We start from the raw sequence: 27,985 nt of genomic DNA on the forward strand, positions 1-27,985 counted from the left end.
TTGTGTGTCTAAGCTGCAGAGCTTACTGCAACAAGCAGGAGTCATAACAGTACTGACAGGGTGTTTGTGAGAATCCATCACAGTCCCATAGGATCCCTATATGTATAAATCAGATGCCATCCTGACCGGCTGTTTATGCAATCATTTCTTTTAAAAGTCAGGGGCTCTCTACGGCAAGGCCATTTTCTTTCTTGTATTCTAAATATTTAATTTTAGGACTAAATCCTAAATGTTGGCTAAGTAATACGGAATCATATATCTCAGCTTGAAATTTTAAGAAAGTCAGCAAGAAACAATGAAACCTTAGCAATTTTTTTTTAATGTTTAACTAAATTTTTGAAATTCACGTATTACATCATTTCTACCTTCTTTCATCCCACCAAACATGGCAATGTGCCCCCAACTCTTCTTCAAATTGGTGTCCCCGTTTCTCTATTAGTGAGGACCCTGAAATCCTAAGACTTGGTAGCTTTTTTTTTTTTTTTTTACTTTTAAGGACAGATTTCTTGTTTGGTCCAGACAATGAATCCTAAAGCTCCCTCCATCTGTACTCTGGCCTCAGCAGCAGGTTTGTCCTGTGCCTCATCCAGCCATATGGTAATGAACTCATGTGAAGCAGCTTCGCTCTGAAGGCTGGGAATGGGAATGAACACAGCTTTCACATTCTCTCAACTGAAACGTAATAGATAATTTCATCTTTTGCAGGCTAATGAATTAGATCATTCAATGGGCAAAAATATCACACAATCATTTTAAAACTACAAACAACTGCTGGTGTCGTGTTGCTTGGCTATGTCAGATATGACTTTGGTATGATACCACTGTGTTTATTTTCCCTTATTAAATGGAAGCCAGCATAGTTTACAAAAAGAAGTCAAGAAAACTAATATTGTCTCCTTTACCATACGGGTTGAGAGACTTACTTATGAGGCTTAAAGATGCTATTTTGGTGACTCAGAGTCAATGCAGATTTAGTTTATTTTAAGTCAGCCTACTGTAGGCAAGGTCTCATAAGCTAGGTAATGAGCCGGAAGAAAAAGACTGAGAGAAGGTCACGATACTACCAGAGGCGCAAGAATCGATACTCCAATATGTCATATCACTTGCAATGATTTGTCAAATAGACAACAGAGTTGCCTCTTTTATTAGCACATTCAAACAGCAGCAGAGAAACAACCTTCATTTGATTCTTACTGAGATTTATTGTTTTTCATAATGCCACTTTTCAGAAGTATAGTCATGTGCTCACTTAGACAGGCTGACAAAGTGAATACTCATATGTAATGCAAAATACCTTTCAGGTCGTAAGTTAAGACATAGATAGTGCAGTGACGGGTCAATCCAATGCCCACAGCAGACAGCAAACCCAAGCCTCCCGTTCACATCACCTGGCTCTCACTTTGCACCAAAGAACCCACAATGGAAAGCTGGCAAAAACACAGAACACAGATGGCTACCGACCGACATGAAAAGTAAATTTTATTAAACATGTTTACATACATGAGTGGGAAGTTCATTTAAAAGCACAGGGGAGTGTTTAAGACACGTGGTCAAAATAGAAAGATACTACCCAATTATAACCAGTTGATTGTTGGCCACTAAGACAGAACGGAATCTATTAGAAGTGCACCAATTGCTTCAGTTCTTCCTGCACAGCATCGTGAGTGGTGGTCAGTCTGTGCCCTGGGGAACGATGGGCAGGTAATTCTGACATGTGTAAATAATCATAAATGATTCACTTGGTGCAGGCAGTATGTCTATGGATTAAAACCTAGTGTGTACACAGTGTCTATGTGTGTTACAGCCCCACAGGAGGAATCTACACCAAAATATTTATTAGGAGGAATTTGGTCCATACTACATCACGTTTTCCAGAGGGTTAAAAAATAAAGTCCATCTATAGACATTTCACCCCAGACCCACATACTGAGTCTAGCTAAAACCTGCAAAATGCCTATAACAAAACTGGATGGCTTAGATTTCTTGGTTATTTCATATAGTAATTAACGAGCAAACTATACAAGTACATGCAACATACAGGCCGGCCTATGTGGAGCTAACATACGTTATTGAATAACCTTTTTTCTCCTTGCTTTTTTTTTTCTTTCTTTTTCGTATGTTTTTATACAAAATGTGCATGCAGCTTTGAACAGCTCCAAGCCATGCTGCTCTAACTGTGAAATCACAAAAGTTGAACTCGTAAAAGGAGGGAGAGCGTATGGATGCAGCTGCAGGATCAGGAGCCTACAGCACATACACAGAAGGTCACAAGAGAAATCCAAGGCCAAGAAGACCCAAAAGAAGACTATGCAAATTGGAATTTGACTGTATTCTTTTTTTTCTTCCCCCACAGTAAGATATTGTGCATTTAAAAAAATCAAGCTTTGTGCTTGCATTGACCTGAAAGAAATGTAAACTTAAAATCCAATAAAAACATTAGTTTAGTGCAGAGTATATTAACTGGAATTTCCAGTGCAATGTTAAACAACTCACACCATGCTCTTTCCAGGGCAGATGGGAGAGTCTACACTGGGGCATGGCTGAGAAGCCTGGGCATAGCTGAAAGTGTCTTAGGCTCAATTCCACTGCTGGTCACCATTTTGGGAAGTTGAGAGTATCATTTCTACACATGAGCATTTTTTTTTCTTTTGTTATCAGGAAATAAAAGGGGTTGCAAAAAGGGTTCCCAAAGCACTATTACGTGGTTAGCTTTCATCCCCAGCATCAGTTGTAGATCGACTTGAAAGTCTTCCATGCCAAACAATGGAAAACACAAATTATCTGGAATGCAGACAGATGTGATCTTCAACTGAAAAGGTGATCCTGTGACTACTGGTTTGGGAGGTAATTTTTCTTTTCGGTGGTGGGGTTACCACATACAAGACTTGGAAGAACTGTAAACCGGTGGCCAGTGATCCCCTTCCCTGGCCTCACCTTGCTCAGCGTTTGAAAACTTTGGGGAAAATGCTACAGAGACTGCTTCAGCCCTTTTTGGTGCTTTTGGAAAAAGAAAGGGAAAGTTCTCTGTTAACACCACTAATCCTGTTATGACACAGAAAAAAAAAAAGACAAATTAAGAACTAGTGGAAGAAACAAATACAGTGAAGACAGAAACAGAGACAACAACAACAACAACAACAACAACAAAAAACCCAGCAAACAGCACACAACGAAAGCACAGAGAAAAACTAAACAATCTCAAACACTAGGGAAATAACACTGCTTGTGGTCTGTGCAGAAACATGTGAAGTACATCTTTTCATGGAGTGAGAGTTTCCAGTTTGTTCAATTTGGTGTGTGTGTGTGTGTGTGTGTGTGTGTGTGTGTGTGTGTGTGAACTTGATGTTTCCTCTTTTTCTACTTGCAAGAAGCATCAGTGACTCTCACTAACATATCGATTCTTACTGCAATTTGATAGACTACCTTGTTCTGTCATATGAAGCCATGTTTTAAACAACAATTGGGACATATTATCGAAAAACTACTACAGGCAAAACACAAGTTGATTGTCTGTCTCCAACAATGCTCTTGATCATGAAATATCTGGTTCTGATAATTATCCTGAAATGTAGAGTTTGGCTGGAAGGATAGGAGTTTACTATGATCGGATGCAGGGAGGCCCAGTGGAACTTTCCAGAGATGATTGGGAAGCCCGGCGGGTCAGGGGAGTGAGTGTGGGATCCACCAGTGATGACGGCGGGAACAATTTATACCATCCAATCACCATGCTGGACAGATCAAGTTCTTCCAACAAGATTTGAGCCACACCCATAAAGCATTTGTGGTCCATTCTTCCATAGTCACCCCAGACAATCACCTGCAGACAGAGAAACACAGTGTAATTTGATCTTCCTTTTTCCACAGGTGGGGGTTCAGATCTCCCATTCTGTAAGGTACGTGAGGTACGTAAGAGTTAAGACACAAGAATATCTAAGAGAAAGCATGCAAACGAATGTCTATACATGTTATGTAATCCTAAATCAATTGTTGTAATCACTTTTGTCATGGTATCTATCTCTCTATGTACCTATCATCTGTCTGTCTGGCTGGCTGCCTATCTATCTATCTATCTATCTATCTATCTATCTATCTATCTATCTATCTCTATCTTCATATATAACTCAGGATCGCCCTTCTGAGACTTTTGTATATAAACAGTGATGAGGCTATAGACATACAAAAATTAAAACCTGTAAATCTCGAAGGGCAAAGAAAGCAATCTGACTGAGGGTGCAATGGAGTACATTTTCAACAGCTTCTGCAAGCAGAGCAAAAGCAGGCACACTTCTTTTAAATTACATAATTATTAGTAAAGGGGATAAGAAAAAAAGAATTGAAGGTGGTATCTTTTGAGGATTTGCTTGACAGTTTGACTTAGGCAGGTAAATAATGAGCAAGTGAGGTCATGGACAGTTATTACTATTAACTTTGCTGGTGTCAGACAAGTCTTCCATTACACATATTCTTGGGGTCTGTGTTCTAATCCTGGGGTCATCTATAAAATTTGGTACTAAACCATTTACGTGCTCTGTACACCGAAGGGTGTGAACCCTGATTTCTCAATGTACAGTTACACTGACAAATAATTTAATTTCTGTGATCCTAAAATATACTTCTTACCATAGGAATAATGGTATTTAGGGCCCAAAGTCATTAGAAACTTTGAAAGGTATGTATAGAAATACCTAACATAGTTGAGCTAATGTACTGGTCTCTTTTCTCTTGTTTCTACATTTTTCCGTTTTATAGCTCATGTCTGATATTGAGAAATGATCACTCAATATTGTTACCATTTTTTGCCATGGTATCTATCTTTCTATATATCTACCACCTATATGTATGTATGTATATATGTATGTATGTATGTATATATGTATGTATCATCTATCTATCATTTATCTGTCATCTAAGTATCTATCTTCTCTCATATATCTATCTACCACCAGTATCAACTATTATCTAACTATATCATCTATCTTCTGTACAGCTATATACCAAAATGAGAAAAAATATGACAAAAAAGCCAAAGTTTCCAGAAGACAGAGACAAGGAGAAGAGAAAGACATTGAATTTTGTTTCCCACTATATGCATAAGATATTGTTAATGCCATATGTACTGTATTATAAATCAGCCAGTTTCTATTTTGCAACTCAAGGACATAAATAAGCTATGCTTTACTACAATGATTTTCTTAAATTTGATCCACATCTTTAATTGCGCTGACAGATATCACCATGTAACTAGCGAAGCAATGTCTTACTGACCTGAAGAACTTTACCCTGTGGACTTTCATCAAAAACCAGGGACTGCTGATACAAAGGATCGAGAGTTTTTCGTGCAATTCTCGTCTTCTTTTTGGCAATGCAGGCTCCATTTTCCAAAAGGTATACTTTCACGTAGGGAGCTAAACAAAGGTGAGCAGAAATGGAAGAATGTATTGCTCAGATTCTATTTTTGTTAATTGATGCCTTATTGGGGAATTGGAGATTCTTATTAGATGCATCCTAAACATCTATGTACATTAAGTTTACTCAAAAAGTTGTTCTCCTCCCAATCCATACACACATCACCACTACTGTGTCTTTCCACATATCAAGACAATGCTGATGCAGTCATCTTGACTCATTTACTTGAGTCCGGGCTAGCATGAGAGTCCAGGTTCACATTTCAATTTTTTAGATTTATTTATTTATTATTTATACAGCATTTTTCCTGCATGTGTACCTGCTCACCAGAAAAGGGCACCAGATCTCACTATAGATGGTTATGAGCCAACATGTGGTTGGTGGGAATTGATCTCAGGACCTAGAAAGAACAGCTAGTGTTCTTAGCCTCTGAGCCATCTCTCCAGCCCCCCAGGTTTATATCTTAAACCTCGGTTTTTTTCTTTTGAGCTTTTAGGAATGCAGAAAAAAAATTTACTTAGCACAGGAAATGGCTATACTTACTGTAAAGAATAACAATATTCCCTAGTGCTTTTCAACAAAACAATTATGTGAAAACCAAGATCCATTTTAATAAAATAAAGATCACAGAAAATTGCTTTTTAATCAGTCAAATGATGCAAATTCAAGTACGTAAGATTCAAATGCATTATTTTCTTACCTTTTTGGCTAAGATCAAACATAAACCCATATTTAATTAAAAAAAAAAGATCCAAGATCTTCTATACTTAAGTCTTGCCCAGGGGCTGCAGAGATGGCTCAGTATATAAGAGCACATACTACTCTTTCATAGGACCTGGGATCAGTTCTCAGCAACCACAGGGCAGCTCACAACAGTCTGTAATTCGTATTCCAGGAGGTCCACTGCCCTCTGCTGGCCCCTATGAGTGCTGCATGCATGTGTGTATGTGCAGCTAAGTCGCTGTATGCCTAACAGTTAAACTACACACACCTGAAAAGAAAACGGCCCATTTCAGCTCTGCTCTTCCTTACCTGGTGTAGACTTGGAGCCAGGTTTTTGTGTAAGGCTCCGGGCTCTGATGACTTCAACCTCCAACTGACCCTTCTTATCCTCCATCCCGATTTGGATATCACCTGCACATGGAGGGGGGGGAAAAAAAAGTCAGCTTCTACTTGAGTCACGAGATGAGGAAAACAGGTGGAGGAAGACTGACAGATGCTGAACTGTTCTCTCCATGGTGGTAGATGACTGCAGACATGCACATTCCTTTCAGCTCCACTTTTCTTTCGCAGGTTGCAAATCAATTTTTTTAAAGTTTTGTTTTCTTCTTAAATCTTCTTCCTTGTTTTCCTTAAATTTTCTTTATTTTCTGTAACACTTTAGATTTGCACACACTGGATGGAGAAGAGTTACTAACAACAGCATCAAGGTGTTGATAAGAGGTGTGCATCCTGGTGAAGTCTTCTGTTCTCAGCTACCTACCATATTTACTTAGCAATGGCAAGTTGTAATCTTCTGAATTTCAATACTGAGCGAAAGCTCCTGGTGATATTTTGGTGACTGCTACAGCAACCTCATAAACATCTTCTATAAGTATATACATTTATATATTTTGTTTTATTGGCACCACAGTCCATGAAATGGATAGGAGTTTTACCTGTCCACTTAAAGAAGTTTTCTGTTGATGGAAATATGGGTTATTTCCATTGTTGCAATTTGAACTACATGAATAATTTCCTAAGAATTGTCAAATACTTTGTTGCTTATTTATTGAATGATAAATTTCCAGGTTTTAAGTTTATACATCTACCCGAAAAGACAGTCAGAATGCCCATACGTGTCACCAAGTGTTCTTTATAAAAGCTGTACCCGTGTGGTGTGTGCAGTGTTCAAAACAGCCACACATATAGCCAAGTGTCCTTCAGAAAGGCTGTGCCTATGATTGCTATCAGATTGCTATCTTTCCACTTCTCACGCTCACTGATACTAGTTTAGAAATAGGTAGTTTTGCCATAGTGCTGGTGAAAGGGCTCTACTTCTTTGATTCCTAGGAAAGTGCTTTTTGTTTGTTTGTTTTTGGTTTTTGTAGTTCAAGCACATCTTGATATTAAAAGTGACACCATCTAGACTGAGTTAGAGAGAGACCTCTTTGTTTTTATATCTTGGAAGTATTTGTTTCAGAATGTTCATGTCTCTTGTATTCATGGTTTTCAAACTCATTATGAAACTATATTTCCCCAAGGATTTAGTGGGGGTCATGTTAAGTAATAATGCTTAAAGTTGTACTTGTGAGTGCCATGACTTTTTATTACTTCATAGACCCTTTTTGGTAGGTGGCATTTTTTGATAACTTGATAACTATTTAGCCTAAACTGTGAATTAATATGAAATTTTATCAAACATGTTTTTACATACTAAACGGGTATAGTTCGTCTTGACTAATATAGTTAATTACATTCTTTTTCAGGTACTAAATCATCATGGATTTGTGAAAAAAATTGGTTGTGTTATCATAACTTTTAATATTACTGGATCTGATGCTTGGGTTCATGGTGACATTTGAAAGTATGAGTTAAGAGAAAAAAAACTGTGGTTGGGATGTATTGTATTTGAGAAGAATCTGTTTTCATAAAAAGTTTTCAATGAGGGAAATTTCTTAATCACTGAATTTTAGAGGGGAAGGGGAGGGTAGGACCGAGAGGGGAGGAGGGAAAGGCTTATATAGGGGGATACAAAGTGAATAAAGTATAATTAATAAAATAAAATAAATTAAAAAACATTTCTACTGTGTTATTAATATGCAAATGTCATTATATGAAATGATGTATGACTTAATAAAAAACAAAGAGTCTTAATTGAATTTTATAATTGCAAAGGGTCTTAGAATGGCTTGTTGCCAAAAAAAAAAAAAAGTGTGGATTCTACCATACACTCTCTTCCCTTGTTCTGTAACAATGCCTATACATTTATCAGAACCATTTTTTCTCCCTTCCTTATCTTACTGTTTATCCTTTTTATTCTTCTGTTTCTCCAGTTGATTCTGAATACCATTTTATGGCTTATCTTTTAGTGTGCCAATGTTCTCTCCAGCTTTGCTGCATTCTTTCACTTCTTATGTTAATTCCATCTCTGAGTTCTAGAAAACTAAAGTTTTTTTTTTTCATAACTTTTCATTATCTGTTATACTTCTCAATCTTATTCTTTTTAGCTCTTGGAGCTGTGTAATCTTCTAAAGATTTAAGTGTCTTCATGTGTGCACGCCCTGTATGGAGGTGTCTGTGAGCCATAAGAAGGTGTTGGATCCCCTGGAGCTACAGCCACTTGATAAGGGTGCTGAGAACTAGGGTCCTTTGGGAGAGCAGCAAATGCTCTTAACCCCTGACATCTCTTTAAATTCCTTCATTCTAACTATTAACTTTAATGTGTGGACTCAGTTTGCATTGCTTTCTATTTTCTGCTGCCTCTGCATTTACAATAAATATCTCTCTTCTCTTATTTTGCCTATTTATCTGTGCTTCGTACCTGGTGATTGTATTCTCAACCTCCATTTTTTTTTTTTAATAAGAAAAATAATTCCTCCAGTGGAAGAGAAACCTCAAACCAAGGCTCCATGGAGGCATCTGACTTTCAGCTGGATAGTTAGCTATGCTTTTGATGCTAATGCTACCTCAGCTGTGAGGAAGCCAGGGACCCTTCCTTCTTCTAAGCATTCACTGTTGAGTTTGTTCTTTAAGCCTGTGTCTTGTAAGTCATAAATAAATACAGCTGTGTTGTGTTCCTTCAATGTCATTTATGCTTTATGTTTGGGAGCAGTAATTCTTTTTCTCGTTTGTAATGCTACTGTGCAATTTTAAATGACCACGTCAACCTTAAAACTGCAGTAAAATGATCCTTACCCATGGCAGGGGTGGCGAGGGTTTGGCGGCCAACAAGCTGGGCTGGCCCCAGTCCATCAAGAAAATCGCTGAACTGACTGTCGGGTCCTACTCGAACTCCAGGAAATATTAAGCTACAACAGACAAATAACAGCAAAAACAAAATCAGACTTCTTTTCTTGAGAGTTTCTTTTTACATAGTTCTGAGCAGCAGACATATACCCCAGTTGATGGTTTGTTTACTGTTTATTCATGTTATCTGTGAGGCAAGCATACGGAGCTCAATACTGATTGAGAGGAGGTTTATAACCTCACTTTAAGGCCTGAGCCTCCATTCAGGAGGACTCTGTTATAGTTTTTTCATATGTCAACTGTCTAGATATTTATAATTTTATATAATTAACTTTTACATATTTATTCATGGTCGTTTATTTTATGTTTTACAATTTGTTCATTTTATATCCTGATTGTAGCCCCCCCTCTCAACTCCCAGTCTCACCCTCCCTCCCTCTTCCCCCTATCCTGTCCCCTAGTCCACTGAAAGGGGGAGTTTTCCTCCCCTGCTATCTGACCCTAGCTTATCAAGTCTCATCAGGACTGCCTGGAACCTTGTCCTCTGTGGCCTGGTAAGGCCACATTGCCAGAGGGAAGTGATCAAAGAGTATGCAACTGAGTTAATGACAGAGGCAGCACCTGCTCCCCTTACTTGGGAACCCACACAGAGACTGAGGCTCCACCAACAGGGGATCAGAGCAGATGCTGAGACTCACAGTCAAACTTGGGCAGCGCACAGGAAATCTTATGGAAGAATGGGGAGATAGAAGGAAAAGGAGGGGACAGGAGCTCCACAAGGAGACCAACAAAACTAAAAAATCTGAGCCCAGGGGGTCTCGCAGAGACTGATGCACCAGCCAAGGACCATGCACGGAGAGGGCCTAGACCCCCTCAGACATTCATGAACATTTTAAACAGCTTGTAGTATAATTAATAAATATTATAGGACAGTACAACCTCTTACAAAGAACACATCTAATGTCTTCAATTTTGAAATTTTGTATTTATTATTACTAATATGTGTGTGTTGTTTCTGATATAAGGTGTGTGTGTGTGTGTGTGTGTGTGTGTGTGTGTGTGTGTGTGATGGTTGTGTGGAGAATTCAGAGGACAACATTGAGAAACCAGTTCTCTCCTTCCACCTTTATGTGGGCATTAAACTCAAGTCATCAGGCATATTCCTTACCCATGAAGCCGTCTTGCAGACCCTAATTTATTCATATTTGGAGTATTTTAAGACAGCAAAGATGCTAGTGGATGGATAATTATGAAACACTAATTGACTAACACTAAGTGACTCTACCTCACTTCTCTAATTAAAGTTTTTAGTTCTGAAATTGTTCCCCTCCCCATGCTGAGGTAAAAATGAATTTAGCGGGATTTAAAAACAGGAAAATGTAAGTTATTTATGTGTAAAAATGTGTCAGGCTTACAGCACCATACAGGTCAAAACTGGAGAGAAATTGAGAAACCAGTTTCTCCCTTCTAAATTTTCATTCAGGTTCTGGTGGCACAGAAGCCAGGCCGTGTGCTTCCTATATGAAAGGATTCGTTAAATATGGCATTCCTGCGGTGTCTGTTCAGCAAAGGACCTCACTTTATTCCCTCGATAGGTTGGAACAGGTGCAGGGATATGCCCACAGGTGCTTACAGGATGTCAGCGTGGTTTGAAACGGGTGGTGAAACTTCTGGTTACATGAATGAGTGACGTCGTTGGGGAGTCCTAAGCAGCCCATATTTTAAGGCCACGTGCAGCAGCTAGACATCACTTACTTTCCCTCCGAGCTATAACTGTTGATGCTGCCATCCGTGGACTCCCGGCTTGGCTGTCTCACCATCTTCCGCATTTCAGCCGCCATGCCCGTTTCTGTACTCCGCTGGATGGTACTTTTTAACTTCTTGTGGCCCGACTCTGATGGGAGAGAAGGGAAACAAGAACCAAGTTTCATTTAGCCATTTTTTTTTCCTACTCAGCGATTGGCTGTGAAACAGCAACAGTTACTCTCTATTGGCATTAAATGTTTAATAAGAACAGCCATGGCTGAAGAGAATAACTGGACTAATTAAATCTGTTCATAGAGACTGCTTTCCTGGAGAGGGTAGGTCTAGGTATAGCAGGCCGCAGCTCCAAGGATGGCCCGAATCCCTGGGAACTGAAGTGAACTAAGGTGTTCCCACTGTGGATCTGGCACTGGATTGTCTCCTCCCAATCTGAATCAGTACAACTGTGCGGAAGCAGACCTCAAGGAATGGACTGTCTCCTACAAAAGTGAGAGTTCTCGAAATGAAGACCCTACAGCGTTCACTGGTGCTTTCATAGACCATTAGCCTTCATATAAAGGTGCAATGATTCTTTAGTTTCTTTGACGGCTTTTACACCGCCATAATTTACATTATTGAATCTGGGGATGGTATAGGAGTGGCTTAGCTATGTAGATCCGGTGTAAATTACCTTCATTCTAAGCAAGCATAACTGTCTCTAGCCTTTCAGTTCTGCTATATGAACTGCCTGGCATTTAGGGCGGATTGTATAATAGCTCATCATTTTTTTTTTTTTCCTCTATGATCAAGTCTTATTATGCAGCCCAGTTTGGTTTGGTCCTTTCTATGTGGCCCAGGCCGGCATTCAGCTCCAGACTTTCCTGCCTCAGCTAACATGTGCAGGAATTACAGGAATGTGCTAGAGCACTGGACTCATTTCAGCTGTTTATAAACTCTAAACATCTAAAATATTGACTTGATTTTTCATACGAGATATGTCAACTGCTAAGATAAACTTTTAAGCTCTTCTCCATTGACATGTTCCATAGCCATTTCTGGTTTATTTTTTGTGTTGGATCATTTGGGACACATTAAAAATATATATATATTCTGTATATAAAATATGCACATAATATTTTAATTTCCCGTTATCCTTCATAAACTCAGGTATCTAAGTACTTTCTTAAATACTTTCTTTCCCATGTAACTTGTTTTTGTAGAACATGTATACTTCCTGAGGGCAGGAACTTCATTCATGCCACTGTACATGCTGTTGGTATTATTTATTTATCATCTATTTGTTTATATGCTATGCCTACTTCTTAGGTGTCGTTCATTCAGAAAACCAGTGTGTTATTAGGGAATCCATCATTCGTGTGTACGTAATGGGGTAGATCCTACCCCAGAGATAGAAGAAAGTCTTCGGCATACAAGTTGAATATTCTAATCTAAAATATCAAAATCGGAACTACCTCAAAAGTCCCAGACTTTTTGGGTGAGGACATGATGTCAATGTCACAAGCAAAAAGAAATTCCCCTGTGATGGGTTGTAATCAAAAGACAGGCGGACTTAAAGAGCTAAAAGGGAAAGTCGGTTTTCTTTAAGGACGTGGCCCCTGATATGTTAACCACAGTCCAGAGCATGGACTAGCTGTGAGCATATGAAGCTCCAGGAAGAGTCAGTGGGCTAGTAAAAATTAGAGGAAGCATGGGGTTTGAGAGGAGTGGGGGTGAGAGATGGGGAAGAGCACAGGGTAAATATGATCAATATATACTGTATGTATATATGAACATCTTAAAGTCCTTTAAAGAATAATAGCACTATTAAAAATGTTCTTTAAAGAATTACATTAAAATTTCCCAGGCAATTGGTATAATGCATATGAAACGTAAATACATTTTATGTTCAAACTTGAGTCCCATCCCTAGGATCTTAATATGTATATGTAAATACCACAAAATGTGTAAAAACATAAAAAAAAAAAGAATGAAACATTTCTGTACCCAAGCATTTTAGTTGAATAGTGGTTGGTCTGTATTATCAAGTATCAAAACAAGTGGAGTTATGGTGACTATTTGCCAATGGCTCAAGAGACAGTAGGACCAGGGTGGAGTACCAATTCATAAAAAAGATAGTGTCTTAGGGTAGACTGTAAATGGTGAGGTTCTATTGGGACCTGAAGAAAAAACTGTGAAGAGAATCGGTAGTGAGAAGTCTTGAATTAGCGTAATTGTTTTTTCATTCATTCTTTCACTCATTCTTCAATCCAGTAACTGCTTAGGAAGAAATTCTTATAGTCATACTCAGTTCTAGGCACCAGAAACATATTAGAGAACATAAGTGTTCTGCTACAATGAAGGTTACATTGCACTTTGTGTACACAAGGGCAAACAACAATGAAGATACGTTGTTGGTGACAATAGGTGCTGTCAATTAAAGACTGGACAGAGTAAGAACACAGATAGTGATGGGGCCGAGCAGCAGTGGTTTCATTTGGAAAGCCAAGAAGGAAAAGGGAAGTTCCATAGAGTAGCGTGGGTTCTTGTAACAGCAGCAGGGCTACTGAGCACACTCGTGGCTGGTAGCTCAAAGATGGCTGTTCTCATGACAGCTCGCAGCTCCTTGAGTTCCTCTCCAGGTTTTCTGATGATGATGTTGACGCTGGCCGAAGACTGTTGCCACCGATCTCGGGACTCCAGGAGTGTTGTGCTATCCAGGTGGCTGAGTTGCTGAGTGGCCAAACCTGGTTTTTCTTTTGGTTTAGCAACTTCTAAACACAGTTTAAACTATTTAGACATGGGTTTAAATATTTAGCATTTGTTGCATTTTTGCTTGATGACTATAAAGAACTTTAGAAATGAACAACCTTTATTGATTGTGCTTTCACTGACAAATGGTTTATGCATGTGTGCATCACCTAAGTGTAATGCCCACAGAGGTCAGGGGAAGGTGTTAGATTCCCTGGAACTGGATTTGCCAGCAGTTGTGAAGATACAGACATTGAGAGCTCAATTCAGGCCAAGTTTTAATTCCTAACCAATGAACCAAACTCCAATTCTAATTTGTTTCTACTTTTAAATCCTTTTTTTCTAAAAGCATGGTATACCTACAGAGTGATTATAGGACAGTTTTAAACTCAGTAGTTTCAGATTGCCCATGCTAAGGACTCTGGAAAAAGGAAAAAAGAAAATACATTTGAGAAGTTACTTAAACTTCTAAATTCACCCAGTCCTGTAAACTTGAATAATTCTTTTATAATTTTCAAGCTTTGTTTATTTCTTTAAGTGGAAGCTGACCAAAGAACTGACATCCACCTGTTAATTTATTTATAATAACAAATACCACTGAAAAGAATGTTGTTGGACTGAGCCTTAGAAAGGCCTGGGTAGAAGCTAAGTAAACAGTCCCGGCTTTGATTCTGCTTTGTTTAGACTCATAAGGACTTAATATTAATTTAGAATGTAAGAGTTGGAGGGATCATTGTCTTCTTTGTATGGAGGCTATAAATATGCAGAAAGGTAATCCACGCAACAACATTGTTCAGAACTTACTCTAGGCCGAGTCTCTTTTAGCCACTGGCCATGAACCCAGAGAGAAAGCCTTGCCCTAACAGGGTGTACATTCTAGAAGTAACAACAACTTGTTCAAAAATCCTGAGTTAGCAGCAAATGTATGACTGGAAACCAAGGTTTTGAGATCTCAATATTGTGATCATTCCATCGTACTACAGTCTAGGAAAGCACAAAACCCAGTCTAACCTGCTTAGCAAATAGAAAATAATTTTGCCACAGATATTTTCATGCTTACCCTCATATGTGTATTTATAAATCTGTTTGTGAAACTGTTAAAATCACAACCTATATTGGAATAAATTCATCACGATTAGTTGCACTTATACACATATTATTTTTTTATCAATATGACCCATTAGATATAAGAAATATTGGGAAATGTTAGTTGAGAATATCACTATTATTTGTCACTTTTGCCATCTATAAGGAATTATTCACCATATAAAGGTATGTAATCAGATTATCAAATTATGTCATGAACACTTTCATTTGAAAATGCTGCCTTAAGAATTTCACAATCATAAAGGTTAGAAAATAGTGCATTTTCATGTAAATCATAAACTTAGGAAAAATTTGTAAAATCTCTAATGCTTCAAGTAACATTTTTTCTCAGGCTGTTGAAAAGCAGACATTCTATCAAAGAACTTTACAAAAGATGTTATATTTGCATATGAGATCTCCTTGTATATTTATAGAAATGTTATATAAACACTGAGTAGCTTACTAATTCCTTCATCATATACTCTTTAAACATCAACAAGCTATAACATGACATATGTCATGCTGGTATGACATCATAACAGCAATGGGACAGGGTAGAGTATATCAACACTTAATGTATGTGTCAAAACCTTAAGGAAAAAAGTTATGGTTGGAGAAATGCAGACAGGGAAAAGGAAAAGATACAACAACTTATAAATGTAGTTCAAGTCTATGCTGCTAAATTTAATCACCCAGAGAGGAACTATAGAGAGGGTAATATGGAAGGGTTTATAGGGAGGAAAAGGAAGGAAGGAATATTGTAATTAAGTTGAAATTTCAAAAATAAACAAAACATAGTAAAAAGAGTAGTTCAGGAAAGGTAGAATGTGCCTTAATCCCAGAACTCTTGAGGTGGAGGTAGGAGACTCAGGAGTTTATCCTTGGCTACACAGTAAGTTTATGCCCATCTTTGAACTACGTGAGACCCCTTCTAAAACAACAAAACCAAACAACAACAACAACGAAATAAAAATAGAAAGGGTAAACATGCTGGAGTCTGTTCTAGTCCCTATTTTATGAACTGTTCTAGAAGAAATTCAAGAGAGTTAAGCAGGATTGAAGGGCAGGTTAGAGGAGGCCAAGTGCAAAGGCGCAGGAATCAGAATAATGTGTGTCGAGAAGTTTTACACACACATGTGTGTGTAAGTGTGAGTATGACAGTTGATAAAAATGAATCTGATGAAAGAAGGGGGAGTTAGTATGATGTAGAGAGGACAGGAGCTCCACAAGGACCAAATATATCTGGGCACAGGGGTCTTTTCTGAGAGTGTTTCTCCAACCAAGGACCACGTATGGATATAACCTAGAGCCTCTGCTCGGATGTAGCCTGTGGTAGCTTAGTAACCAATTGGTTTTCCCTAGTAAGGGGAACAGGGACTGTCTCTGACATGAACCCAATGGCAGGCTCTTTGACCTCCCCACCCCCACAAGGGAAAAGCAGCCCTGCTAGGCCACAGAAGAGGACTTTGCAGCCAGTTCTGAAGATACCTGATAAAAGAGGGTCAGATGGAAGGGGAGGAGGTCCTCCCCAATCTGTGGATTTGGAAAGAGGCAGGGAGGAAATGAGGGAGGGAGGGTGAGATTGGGAGGGAATGAGGGAGCGGGATACAGCTGGCATACAGAGTTAAGAAAATGTAGCTAATAATAAAAATAAAAAATAAAAAAATGAATTTGAAAGACAGCATGGCGTTGGGAGGGAGGAAAGAGAAGGGAACTGATATAAATACAGTATCAAAAGTAAATAAATTTTGAAAAGCAAGAATATCTTAATTATTACTTAGAATTTCCATAAGAAAAAAAGAGCAAAAAGGTTGACACAGAACATGACTCGCATCACAAGATTCATGAGGATGAGATTCTTGGAGGCACAGAGGTCAGCAAGGTGTGGAGCTAGAAGCCTGTCGAAAGGTGAGCTCATATAGCAAACTCCCAAGATGACTGAAAAATTCTGCTCTGGTTGAAATGTGGTGTTTTGAGAGCTACCGTGTACTTGAAGAAGTTGTCCATTGTTTAGGCTGTGTGATAGTGGAGTCCTTTCTTTGTAAGAGAAAAGGGAACACATTACCAGGCCTAGTAGTATTAATCAGAAAGATTTTAAAAAGGGAGAATCAGAGAAATCATCGTCAAAGCAGTGAATGCAAAAACGGTGAGTTGATTCCATCTATACAATGGGGAAATGAGTCCTATGGAAGAACAGACAATGTTCTTATCCACTGAGCTATGTCTCCAGACCCTCAGGTTCTTCAATGTCTCACTTCCTGCCTCTCTAACAGAAGGGTAGAATATAAGCCAGACTTCCAGAAAGACAAACACCATTGTTTTATTTCAGATGTAGCCTGGATATTAAAACATATTGAAAAAAAACCCCATATATTTGCCGAGTTTGGTGGCACATATTTTTAATCCCAGCAATAGAGAGGCAGAGGCAGTTGAATCTCTGTGAGTTCGAAGCTATAAAGCAAGTTCAGGCCAGCCAGGGCTACGCAGAGAAACACTGTCTTGAAAAAAACCCATATATCTATATAGCTATATACATATATGTCATATATGCATGCAGGGCATGGAAGTAGAAGGACACTCTTGGGGGGGAAGAAGTCAGCAGAAAAGCAGAAGGGGATAGCAGAGTAGTGGGGATTGAACACGGATAAAGTACAATAATTTACACATATAACAACGTCACAAGAAAACCAATCATTTCATGTTAACGAAATGCTAATTTTATGAGGGAATAATAGTAGTCTACACAAGAGTGAATGCCTGCGTATGGAGGCCGGAGGTTATTGGACATCTTCTTCTACTGCCTTCCACTTTAGATTTTGAGGGAGCCTCTCATTGAATCTGGGGCTCTCCCCCTTGTGCAGACTGGCTGGCCAGAAAGCTTCCCATAGTGGGACATCAGCATGTACGGTCAGTATTCCCTTTTATATTGATGGTAGCTATCAAGTCAAGTCCCGATGCTTGTAAATCAAGGCTGCCTTATCAACTGAACCACTGCCTGGGATTCCTATAATAAATTTAAGTACTAAACGATAATCCATATACATCAATTCAGACAACAGAGAGGAGGCGAGAAGCAGGAAGAGGTGAGAGGAGAAGAAGAGGAGACAAAGGGAGAAGGGAAAAGGAGAGGGAGAGAAGAAAGGAAGGAAGAGAGAGAAGGAGGGGAAGGGGAGAGGATGGGGTCAGAGAACTGGGTTGAGAGGGTGAGGGCAAGGAGGAGAATTGAGAGCTAGAAACAGAATTTCAACAGCTGTTTGTTGATGGCAGGCTTCCATGTCCTTCGAGCCAAGTAGTCAGAGACTTTTCTAAGATGTCTGCCCTAAAGTGCCACAATATTCTTTAGTATTTAAACAAACAAAATAGAACTCCAGAGATATTCCTTTTGAGTTGTTCCAAGGTTTATTTAAAGCTACATTTTATTCTAGGGCAGATAAGCACAACTTGTAAAAATTTTCATAGTTCTGAGGTGCATTTTGGAAAATTGCCTTCCTCTGACTTTTCTAGTATTCCTCTCTGCCTACTTATTCTCCAGATTATTTCAACAAGCTGTGAAGTCTACTTTCTCTCTTTTACCTACTCATTTCCCACAGAGATATGTAATGAAATCAATACAGTAGTAAAATAGTTTCAAATAAAGTTATTTCAAATAGTCTTGCAAGATAGAGAGAATAAACCCACAAACAATATTTTCCTTCAAAGAATACTTCAAATATTTTATAGCAGTACACATAACCTCTTTTATCTACTCTCATAACCCTGATAAGATAAATATTTTCTTTGTTCTCTGTCCTGTATTTCTTTTGTATGTGTGTGTATGTGTCAGTTTGTCTATGTAGAGACAATATTTTTTTTCCATTAATTTGTTTATTTAATCACTTTACAGCCTGATTGCAGGGCCCCCTCCCTCCCCTCCACCCAGTCCCTTTTCTCCCATTTCCCACCCCTTCTCTGAGAGGAGTAGGTACCAACCCACCCTGGCACATCAAATTGCAGCAGGACTAAGTGCATCCCAAGGCCTCCCAGCTAGGGGAAAGGGGTTTGTTTATTTCAAAATCTGTGTTTACACAATGTAAGAATGGGACTCACCTCTTCCAAACACCGATGCTTCCATGTTTCAACTTGCTTGCAGCTAACAGTTCTTGTCCCAAAGAACAGGAATTACTGTGAGCTGTCACCCGCCTTGCCTGTTACATCTGTAGCCCATCACACTTATCTTTCCAGTGAAGTGCCTGCACTGTCCTTCCCCTAGCCCAGCTGATGAATTATAAGCAGCAAAGTTCAAGATAGACTTTAATGTATGTTAGTCAACCTGAAGGTTAAACTAGATGACTCTGCCTAATAGTATTTAAGAGAGTCACACACACACACACACACACACACACACACACACACACACACACACCTATATAATATTGTGTTTTGGGAAAAGCCAAGTCAGAGAAGATTCAAATGCTGAGCGTCCTTGTGTAAACTGACTGATTTCACAGCCTCCACCTTTCCAGTTGTGTTATGGTGTGAATTGTGTCTCCTCCATATGCAAATGCAAAAAAAATTGAGGACTTAGATACTAGTATCTTCCAGTGTGACTGTATTTGGAAAAATAAAACATGTTCTTTAAGATAGGCATAATCCAATAAGGCATAATTACAAAATTAGATTAGAACATACCAGAAAGAGGAGAGAAGAGGAGAGGGGAGAAGAGTGAGTGGGAAAGAAGGGAAGAGAGCAAGAGGAAAAGGAGAAGGGGAATAGAGGAGAGGAGGAGAGGAAAAGGGGGCACTTTGGCCCCTGTGCAAAGGTGCCACATCAGGAAGAAGCAGGAGAGAACCACTATTTTCAGGACTCCAGAGAAAACAATGCTGTCAACATCTGTTTTTACTCAGTCTCTTGGGCTTAAGCCATTCAGTCTATAATCCTTTGTAAGGACCTAACAACAAAAACAGCCAAAGAATGCATCATGATTTTCACATTCTAAAGCTCTCAGTTTCTTTAACAAGTGTGATGATTTAAATTTAACTTACAGCTTGGGGATAAGTACTCGCCCCTGGGGTCTGGGGATGAAGTCTTCGGGCCTGAAATAGACCAAATGCCTTGCTAGTATTGTTAATGTGGGCATGCCTAAATTGTGTAGTAGCCATTGATGTTGAAAGGATGATCAAAACCCATCCCATTGTAATCTCAGCAACTCTGGGAGTTAGATGCAGGAAGATCTCTGTGAGTTCCAGGCCAGCCTGAACTACAAAGTGAGTCCAGGTTACACAGAGAAACTGTCTCAAAAATCAAACCAAACCAACCAACAAAACCCAAAACAAACAAACAAACAAACAAACAAGCAAATTATCCATTTGGTTCAATTTCTTTGTTATTCTCCTTTGGGCTAAGCTGAGATGTAGCCAGATCTCCTAGAAGTGCAATGGTGCTACCTCTCTACCCACTACCCTGGCTATAAAGGGAAACAATGGTTCCAGTTGCCATACAGAAAGCAGTGAATGTTTTATTGTCTACTTCACAGTAAAAAAGATCATTTCCTCTCACTGAAGTCTTACATCAGGGATTTTTTTTTTTCTACCCAAATTCAACGGCCTGACATTGTAAGTAGAGGGTGAACGGGAAACGGCCTGGGGAAATGTTGGACCGACCTCCTCCATTACTCATTATGTCTGTGGGTCACTAGCTTAGCTTCTCTGGGCTTCACTTTTCTAAGCCACAGAAGGACAAAGGGTTAGCTCATCGATCTGCTTTGAGTTCGGCATGAGTGTCTTAGTTTTTTATTTCTACTGCTGTGATAAAGACCATGACCAAAATTAACTCCCCTTCCTTGGGGAGGAAAGAGTTTATTTCACCTTACAGGTCCATCGTGAAGTGAAGAGAGCATGTGATGGGGTTGTTGGGAGTAGCTGAATGGTTTCCGGTTTATTTGGTGGTGGTGGGGGGTCGCTTAAAGCATGAGCAGAATCAGTTTCCCAGTTGAAAGTGTAGAGGTTGACTGAATGTTCAGACGTCTGTGTGGAAGGAAAGCGGTAAATACTTGGAAGGCAGTTGCTGAAAGAAGAATAAGTATTATCCGCTTGATATTCTTTAATGCTATGAAGACAGAATTAAATATGCTGGGCTATCTTCTCAAGTCAAACTCCTGTAAAGAGCAATGCGTGACTCTCCTACAATGTTATCAGTTTTACTTTTTTTTTTTCACATCAGCCTTGGCTATGATTTTCTAACAAACTGGACGGATACAGTAGCATACGCACATACATACATGCAATTAGGACTACAGGAAGATTAATTCATACACAGTTTAAATGCATAGTCAGATGAGAAGAACACATCACATTCAAGTCCTTTATGAAGCTGTGTTTGGTGGTATATGCTTGCAGTCAACACTCAGGAAGCTTTAGGTAGGAGGATCGTGGAATCCTGTGTCATAACACATACACAGACAGGAACATGCACATGAACACACACCCAAATCACTATAAAGAGACTGTGTCGATGAAGCATTTAATCTCTGTCCCGTTCCCCCATACTTTAAACGGCTTGCTTTGTATTCATCTCTTTCATAGCAGGTAGCCATCACTTCCACACAAAGCAAGAGCAACAAGTGACCATTTATCTGCCAAGATTCTCTGTCCTTCTTAAGAATTACCCTCTAGGTCCCCAGGAACCCTAGGAATCCCTCTTGAAATGATTTTAAATTCATGTCCAGGCCTAGTTCAGGTATTTTTCTGTGTCTGTGCCTCCAAGGATGAGCAATACGACCAATGTGTGTTACTGTGAAGTTCAAGTGTGGGACAAGTGCGAATGTTCCATCCTCAGTGTTCACATCCTCAGTGTGATGATGCCAGTCTTTGGATGCAGAAGAGGTTAAATTATGGATCTTATGAGAAGATGGCATGAACAAGGATGTTTGCCAGGGAGAAATCTGAACAAGCTCTTAGAGTCTGATGGTGTGTGAGCTTCCGTTTACTGCTGAAGGTCATGGGTCATCTCAGAGTCTCTCATGAAGAAAACTGACCCCACCCCAAGCTTCAAGGTACAAGTCCATCACTTGATCTACTTGAAGGAAATATCACTATTGTGGGGTATTGTCTGGAGTTCTTATAATGCCAAATGTTCTGATACAAAACAAAACAGGAAAATCCTATAAACTGCAAATTCTAGGGTCTTTCAGAGCTCTTCCTCCAGTTCAGAACATTATAGAACTTATGCAGAAATGAGGGGATGTATAAAGGTTAAAGCTCTACAGGTTATACATGTTTCTGGAGGCCCAATCCTCATTCCTGTCTCTCATGGGATGACCTTGACACCACTATGCTAGGAGCTATAAATCGTAAAGATTTGGGTGAACCATTACCCAAGAAAAGGGGCAGGACATGAAAAATAATAAAGAGACCTTTAGTCTAATACCACTAACATGTCACTGAATAGATGTGCTGACAAACCATTTAAAGACTGGTTTATGATTTTCACACATTTATTTCCCTAAATACTTTAAATTGAAGACTGATGCATCTTAGCAAACATTGATTTAAAAAAAGACTGAAGTAGGGTCAATGCTTTCAAAACTATAAAATTGGATATTATAGTTTTTTTTTTTAATTCCCGAGTTTTTAGAAGACATAAACTCAGATTCATTAAAAAGCCACTTAATTTCTCTTGTGTGAAATTAAAAGGCAGGGAAGTGCAGGTACTCAGAGAGACATCTTTACTCTTGCTAACTTTTGAACACAATCCAATTCTTATTTTATTAATAAGCGCAGCGGGGACTTCACTGGCAGACATTATACTTTCAGTTCAGTAGGCAGAAGTTATAACTTGGCCATTATGCAATGTCCAGTAGTCCTACAGAATCCCACTTGGCCCATATCCAGGTGGCCTATAGTGCTCTACCCAAACTTGGTGACACATCCTATGTGGGAAGACTCTGAAAGCCAACTCTTTTAGGTATAAATTATATACTTTCCAACAGTGGAGTCATTCGCCTGCATACCACCTATGAGACGGTGGATGAAGGTCGTAAAAGAAGCCAATACAGCTATGGCTAACCACTCTAAAAATGTCATCATCTGTACATGTTTCACTGTCATTTACTTCATCACAATGGGGGGGACATATGGATTTGAAATAACCAATAATTTGTTGTTGCAGCCAGCTTATTGACTCGGTTTCTAGATTCATTTGACAATTTTATCCGTGTGGAATGGGAATTACTTTTGCAGCTATTTTCTGAATGATTAGGAAGACAAATTAGAGTCTGAAAGAAGGGAAAGGCATCAAGTACACTAAGAGTTAAGCTGGAGACTCGCAGAGAGAGTGAATGTTTGTCCTAAGATTCATGTGGCAATAATGGCCCCTGGTGGGATGGAGAAGTGACCCGGTCAAGGGAATCACTGCTGTGCAAACATGAAGACTTGAGGTTGGTTGCACAGTGCCCACTACAGAGCCTGGCTCGATGACCTCAACTTGTACCCCTAGTGCTGGGCAAGCAGAACCCTGAAGACCCCTGGAGCTTCACAGCCAGCATGTTTAGCCTGATTGCAAGCTCCATGTCTCACTGAGAAACCTTGCCTCAAAAGACAAATTAGGTGGTTCCTGAGAAATGACACACTATTGTCATGTGCTCTCATATACACCTGCACACACGAACACATACAAATACTTGTGCGTGAGTGAGTGAGTGTGTGTGTGTGTGTGTATGCGTGAGCGCACGTGCTGGCATACACACACTATCAGTTTAGGGAGGTTCTGGCTGATGAGTCCTTTTAAAGTAAAATATTCTGGATACCTAATTTTAAAAAAACAAAACAAAACAAAAAAAACAAAACAAAACTGAGATCAGACACCACCTCAAAGTGGCATGATAAGGAAGAAGCATCTGTAATAAATTGTCTTAATCTGACCATGAGGGCAGGCTGTGTGTCAATCAGGAAGAAGGATCGACTATAACCGGGAATGATATAGTTTATGTATAAAATATTGATTTATACTGCATTTGTTTTCCAAGGAAATTTGAGAAACTACTGGAAACTGCATCTTCGCTGACTCTGGTAAGAATAAGCATTAAAAAAAAGAGAGAGAAATATACAGTTGCATATCCCAAGACATGAACAAAAAAAAAATCCTCAGATAAAAATATTTGGTGGTGAATAGTTAGCCTGGAGTATTAAAAATTAAATAGATAATAAGATTAATGTAAATAACATCAATATTCAACATAAATAATACCATGCATTTCTATCCTTGCTACCTTCATATTTTGAAATCTGGATAATAAGTGGAAATATACAATGCCTAAAATGTGTTAGGAAACATGGTGGACTGATTGACACTCCGTTCTCTCCAGAAACAGAGCTATTGCACGCCAGTGAATTAACTGAATTGAGACAAGAACTGTGTTAATTGACTCTGTGGAGCATCAATGGATATTTCTAAGCAAACATATAAGCATCAATATACTGAAAATGCCAACAATAAAAAGCTATAAAAGGTTCAATGACAACGCAACAGTGATGTTGACTTGACACCCTTAAAAAGCCTATTTGTTTCCATCTCTCTGTTCTCTAGATTTCACTTCTCTGAAGACACTACGTTCCCTTCTTTGTATGCAAGGAGAGTTCTGACAGTTGGCTGGGTAAGAGATGTGTTCTGTAAACCACACAGAAATGTAATCTGATTTAGTTACGCTTAAACAAGTAGGAACAAACGCACTTACTTAAGTAAGTACCTGTCCTTAGAGGGAAGACACTATCATACAAGCTAAAAACAAGCATGACACCTTGTTATTGGAACAGATGAAAATTTACCATCATTATAAATGATTTTTCTTGATGCATTTTTTTTCAGATTTATGCAGTATTACTGATGAGCTTTGAAAATTAACAATGAGCTGAAAACCTTGAAAAGGAGACTGAGTAAGTGGGTTAAACTAATTTAGGATAGACATGAAACAGCCCTAGAACTTAAAAAAAAAAGTGTCCACATGTAAAGACTTTACTTAAAGAGCCCAAAATGCATTGCTGGCAAAACCTAAGGCACTCCTTGCTGCTCCTTATTACCACTGTGAAACGCGGCAGCTGACACTTCCAGCTGACATTTCCACACTCAGTGATAACAGTGGTCCTTGTTCTGCATCCCAGGCTTATTTCCCAGTGATCACCCATTGTCATACTTCACTTGTTCACACTTCATCAGGATAAACCTAACAGTCAAAGGCTCCAGCATCTCAAACCTTCAGTTTTAAAGTAAAAAGGGGGTGCTGTCTCACTACTGCCCTCTATAGCGTCCCCACAATGAAAAGGATTCTGGTCGCTGTAAAATAGTGCCACCAGGGGAAATCACCCTGGGCTCTGTTGTTCACTTTAGAAACTAGAAAATTCTGTTTCCAAATGTAATTCTGATGTAGAAAAGTGAAAGTCAACTATGCTCTCGAAATTGTCCTAAAAAAAAAAAAAAAAAAAAAACAAAAACAAAACAACAACAACAACAAAAAACTACAAAAGTAAAAAATCTCTGTGTGTCTGCTACCTTAACTTCTAGGTAAGCTGATAAAAGCAGCATTTCGATGAAGTAAAGTTTACATTTGTTCTAATGAACATATGTGGCCTGGGTCTAAATCGATCTGAAACAAACAAACAAAACTCCAAAAAAGAGCTTCCTCATGGATTTAAAATCACACACACGCACACACACACAAAGACACCAATGAACTATATGAAAATACATGAAACAATTCTATGAAAAAGCGTGGCTAAGTCTGTACACGTTCCACAGCCTGGAGACAGTGAACCACATTTCCAACTGTAGAATGAAGCACCGTTCTTGACCCTGCTGCTCAAGGACACTGCAACACAGTATGGACATGGGAAGGAATGCTCATATCTATAGTGTGTCCAGAGACTGAGCCCTACTGAGTAGTTTCCAGCAGGCTTCCAGAGCCAGAGGGCATATAACCCAGAGCTTGGATATTATCGCTGATTGTTTTGAGACAGCTGTTCCGAATTCTACTTTATTTTTATGTGTGTATGCATATTCTGAGCTCAAGCCACACGAGACTACATCCTGGGCACATTGTCAATCACAAAGTTGTTATGTTTATAAGGAACATTGCTATTTGCAAACTTTTTTCTGTTTATTGATAAAGAAACTGAGGACAACAGATGGTAGATAACTTTGCCACAGTCACAGAATATATGGCAGAATTAAAATGCAAATCTAGTAGTTTTAGGTTACATTCTTGGCTTTGCAATTTACTGAGTCCTGGCCAGGCTGCTTCTAAAGGGCCCAAAGGTCTACACACTGGGACCTTCCCACTTTGTGCTTTTGACTGTCCCTTGAAAGCCAATCAAAGGTTCAGGATGTGGATAACTCCAGTATGTAAGTTTTTCTTGACCTCCTCTGTCTTCCCCTGATCCTAGATTCCATCCAGGTTTCTAGAGTTCTGGGGGAAAATTTACTCTCCCAGAATGTATTCTTTGAGGGCATAAAACTACCAGTTTATAGTGTCCTGCATTTCTAGGATGTTTTGTGTTAGAAACTTTTTAGATTTGACAGCTCAGTTGGAAACCCATGGGTAGTCTTCCCTTCTCTGAGAAGAAAGGGAGGGGAGCATAGGCAAAGAGGAGGGAAAGTGAGGAGGAGGGACTGGAAGGAGAGGAGGAAGGGGAACTTCCTACCAGGATGTAAAGTAAATAAATAAATAAATTATTGAAAAAAAAAAAACCTACCAACTTAGTGAGACAAACATTACATTGTAAACAATTCTGGATGATGCTTCTGCTCTTGGTCAAGTTGTCCTAACAGCCAACATTACTCCAGTGAAAGACCTTGAGCTTTAGATTTTCACATCTTAGAATTTGCATAACAAAGTTCTCCACAGGATGATGTAAATATTTCAGTAGAAAAATTATCAGAAAAGAAGTGATTCATGAGCTTTCCTCTAGGATACACTTTGACTTACTAGTACTTGTAAAGGGCTCCTTGCAGGCAGGGCAAGGCACACTGCTTTAGATCAAAGCGGACAGAATTTAAAACTTTCAAATATCTCCTATAAAAATACAACTGAAACAAACAAACAAACAAACAAACAAACAAACAAGGCACAGATACCCACTGGCTTTTTATAATCCTGAAAAGACAGTTTTTTCTACCTTGCTTCCCTTCCAAATACCTTCTTTTCTTTCCCAAATCTCCCTCCCTCCTCATTAGAATGGCACCTGCTTTTCTGGCTAGCATCATAATGGAAAGATTTCCACCCTCTTCCTGCCCAGCATTCCTCTCACACACCCCCTTCTTTTATTTTCCACTTCATTGTTTTTACTCCCACCATTAAAAATCCAGAATTTCATGTATTTTCTTTTTTCTATGGTGTGTGTGTGTGTGTTGCTCAGACATGCATATGTGTGGGTCTCTTTTCCTCAGATGGACATCCTCTGAGGATCCTTCATTCCTTATGAAGGATTATTCAAATATTTGGAAACTTTTTATAAGCTTTCCATTTTCTCATGCATATGTATAAATGCTCATAGCTTTGTTTCATTCATACACATGCAGACACATATACACACAGGCACACAAATTGTTCTTATAAGCTGTATGGATCTGAAGTGAAGAGGAGCTGATGACTTCATGGGGAAGAAACCAGGTAGACATTTCTATTTGAGTAGGACAAGATAACAGGGCAAAGGACCACACCAGCATTTCTGCTGGGGCAAAAAAAAAAAAAAAACTTTCATAAAGGTGTGCACCCTATTTCTTAAAAGCAGTATTCAGCTGAAAACTTGCTAGACCAATGAAGAAGGCAGAGATTAGGCAAGACTGTTGAATAACAGTACAGGGAGACCTTTCCAGTGAAGTAATCCTGTCACAACAAATTGCTGTTTGTTCTGCCTTTAAATACTTGTCATCTTGAGCCATCTATCACCTTTCAAATGACTATCCAAGTTCACAGGAAAATTACCATGGTAGGGGCTGAAAATGCAAGATCTGCAGATGGAAGATCTGTTCCTGGCAGAGTGTGTGTGTGTGTGTGTGTGTGTGTGTGTGTGTGTGTGTGTGTGTG

General features: G+C 39.1%; 1 protein-coding gene across 12 annotated transcripts in view; it reads right to left on the minus strand.

Moving 5' to 3' along the window:
• Nucleotides 1-1,116: 1,116 nt before the first annotated feature.
• Nucleotides 1,117-27,985, minus strand: part of Rims1 (regulating synaptic membrane exocytosis 1) — a 434,736-nt gene continuing 407,867 nt past the window's right edge. For all 12 annotated transcript variants that reach the window (XM_055606030.1, XM_055606022.1, XM_055606016.1 and 9 more), the window contains 5 exons: nucleotides 11,110-11,248; nucleotides 9,304-9,416; nucleotides 6,439-6,540; nucleotides 5,266-5,405; nucleotides 1,117-3,817 (listed from right to left, as the gene is read on the minus strand). In XM_055606030.1, the coding sequence (XP_055462005.1) occupies nucleotides 3,599-3,817; nucleotides 5,266-5,405; nucleotides 6,439-6,540; nucleotides 9,304-9,416; nucleotides 11,110-11,248 (713 nt within the window). In that variant the 3' untranslated portion in view covers nucleotides 1,117-3,598. The remainder of the gene's footprint in view (nucleotides 3,818-5,265; nucleotides 5,406-6,438; nucleotides 6,541-9,303; nucleotides 9,417-11,109; nucleotides 11,249-27,985) is intronic.

Source organism: Psammomys obesus, unplaced genomic scaffold, assembly GCF_907164565.1.
Source record: "Psammomys obesus unplaced genomic scaffold, mPsaObe1.curated_primary_1811, whole genome shotgun sequence".
NCBI classification, from domain to species: Eukaryota; Metazoa; Chordata; class Mammalia; order Rodentia; family Muridae; genus Psammomys; species Psammomys obesus.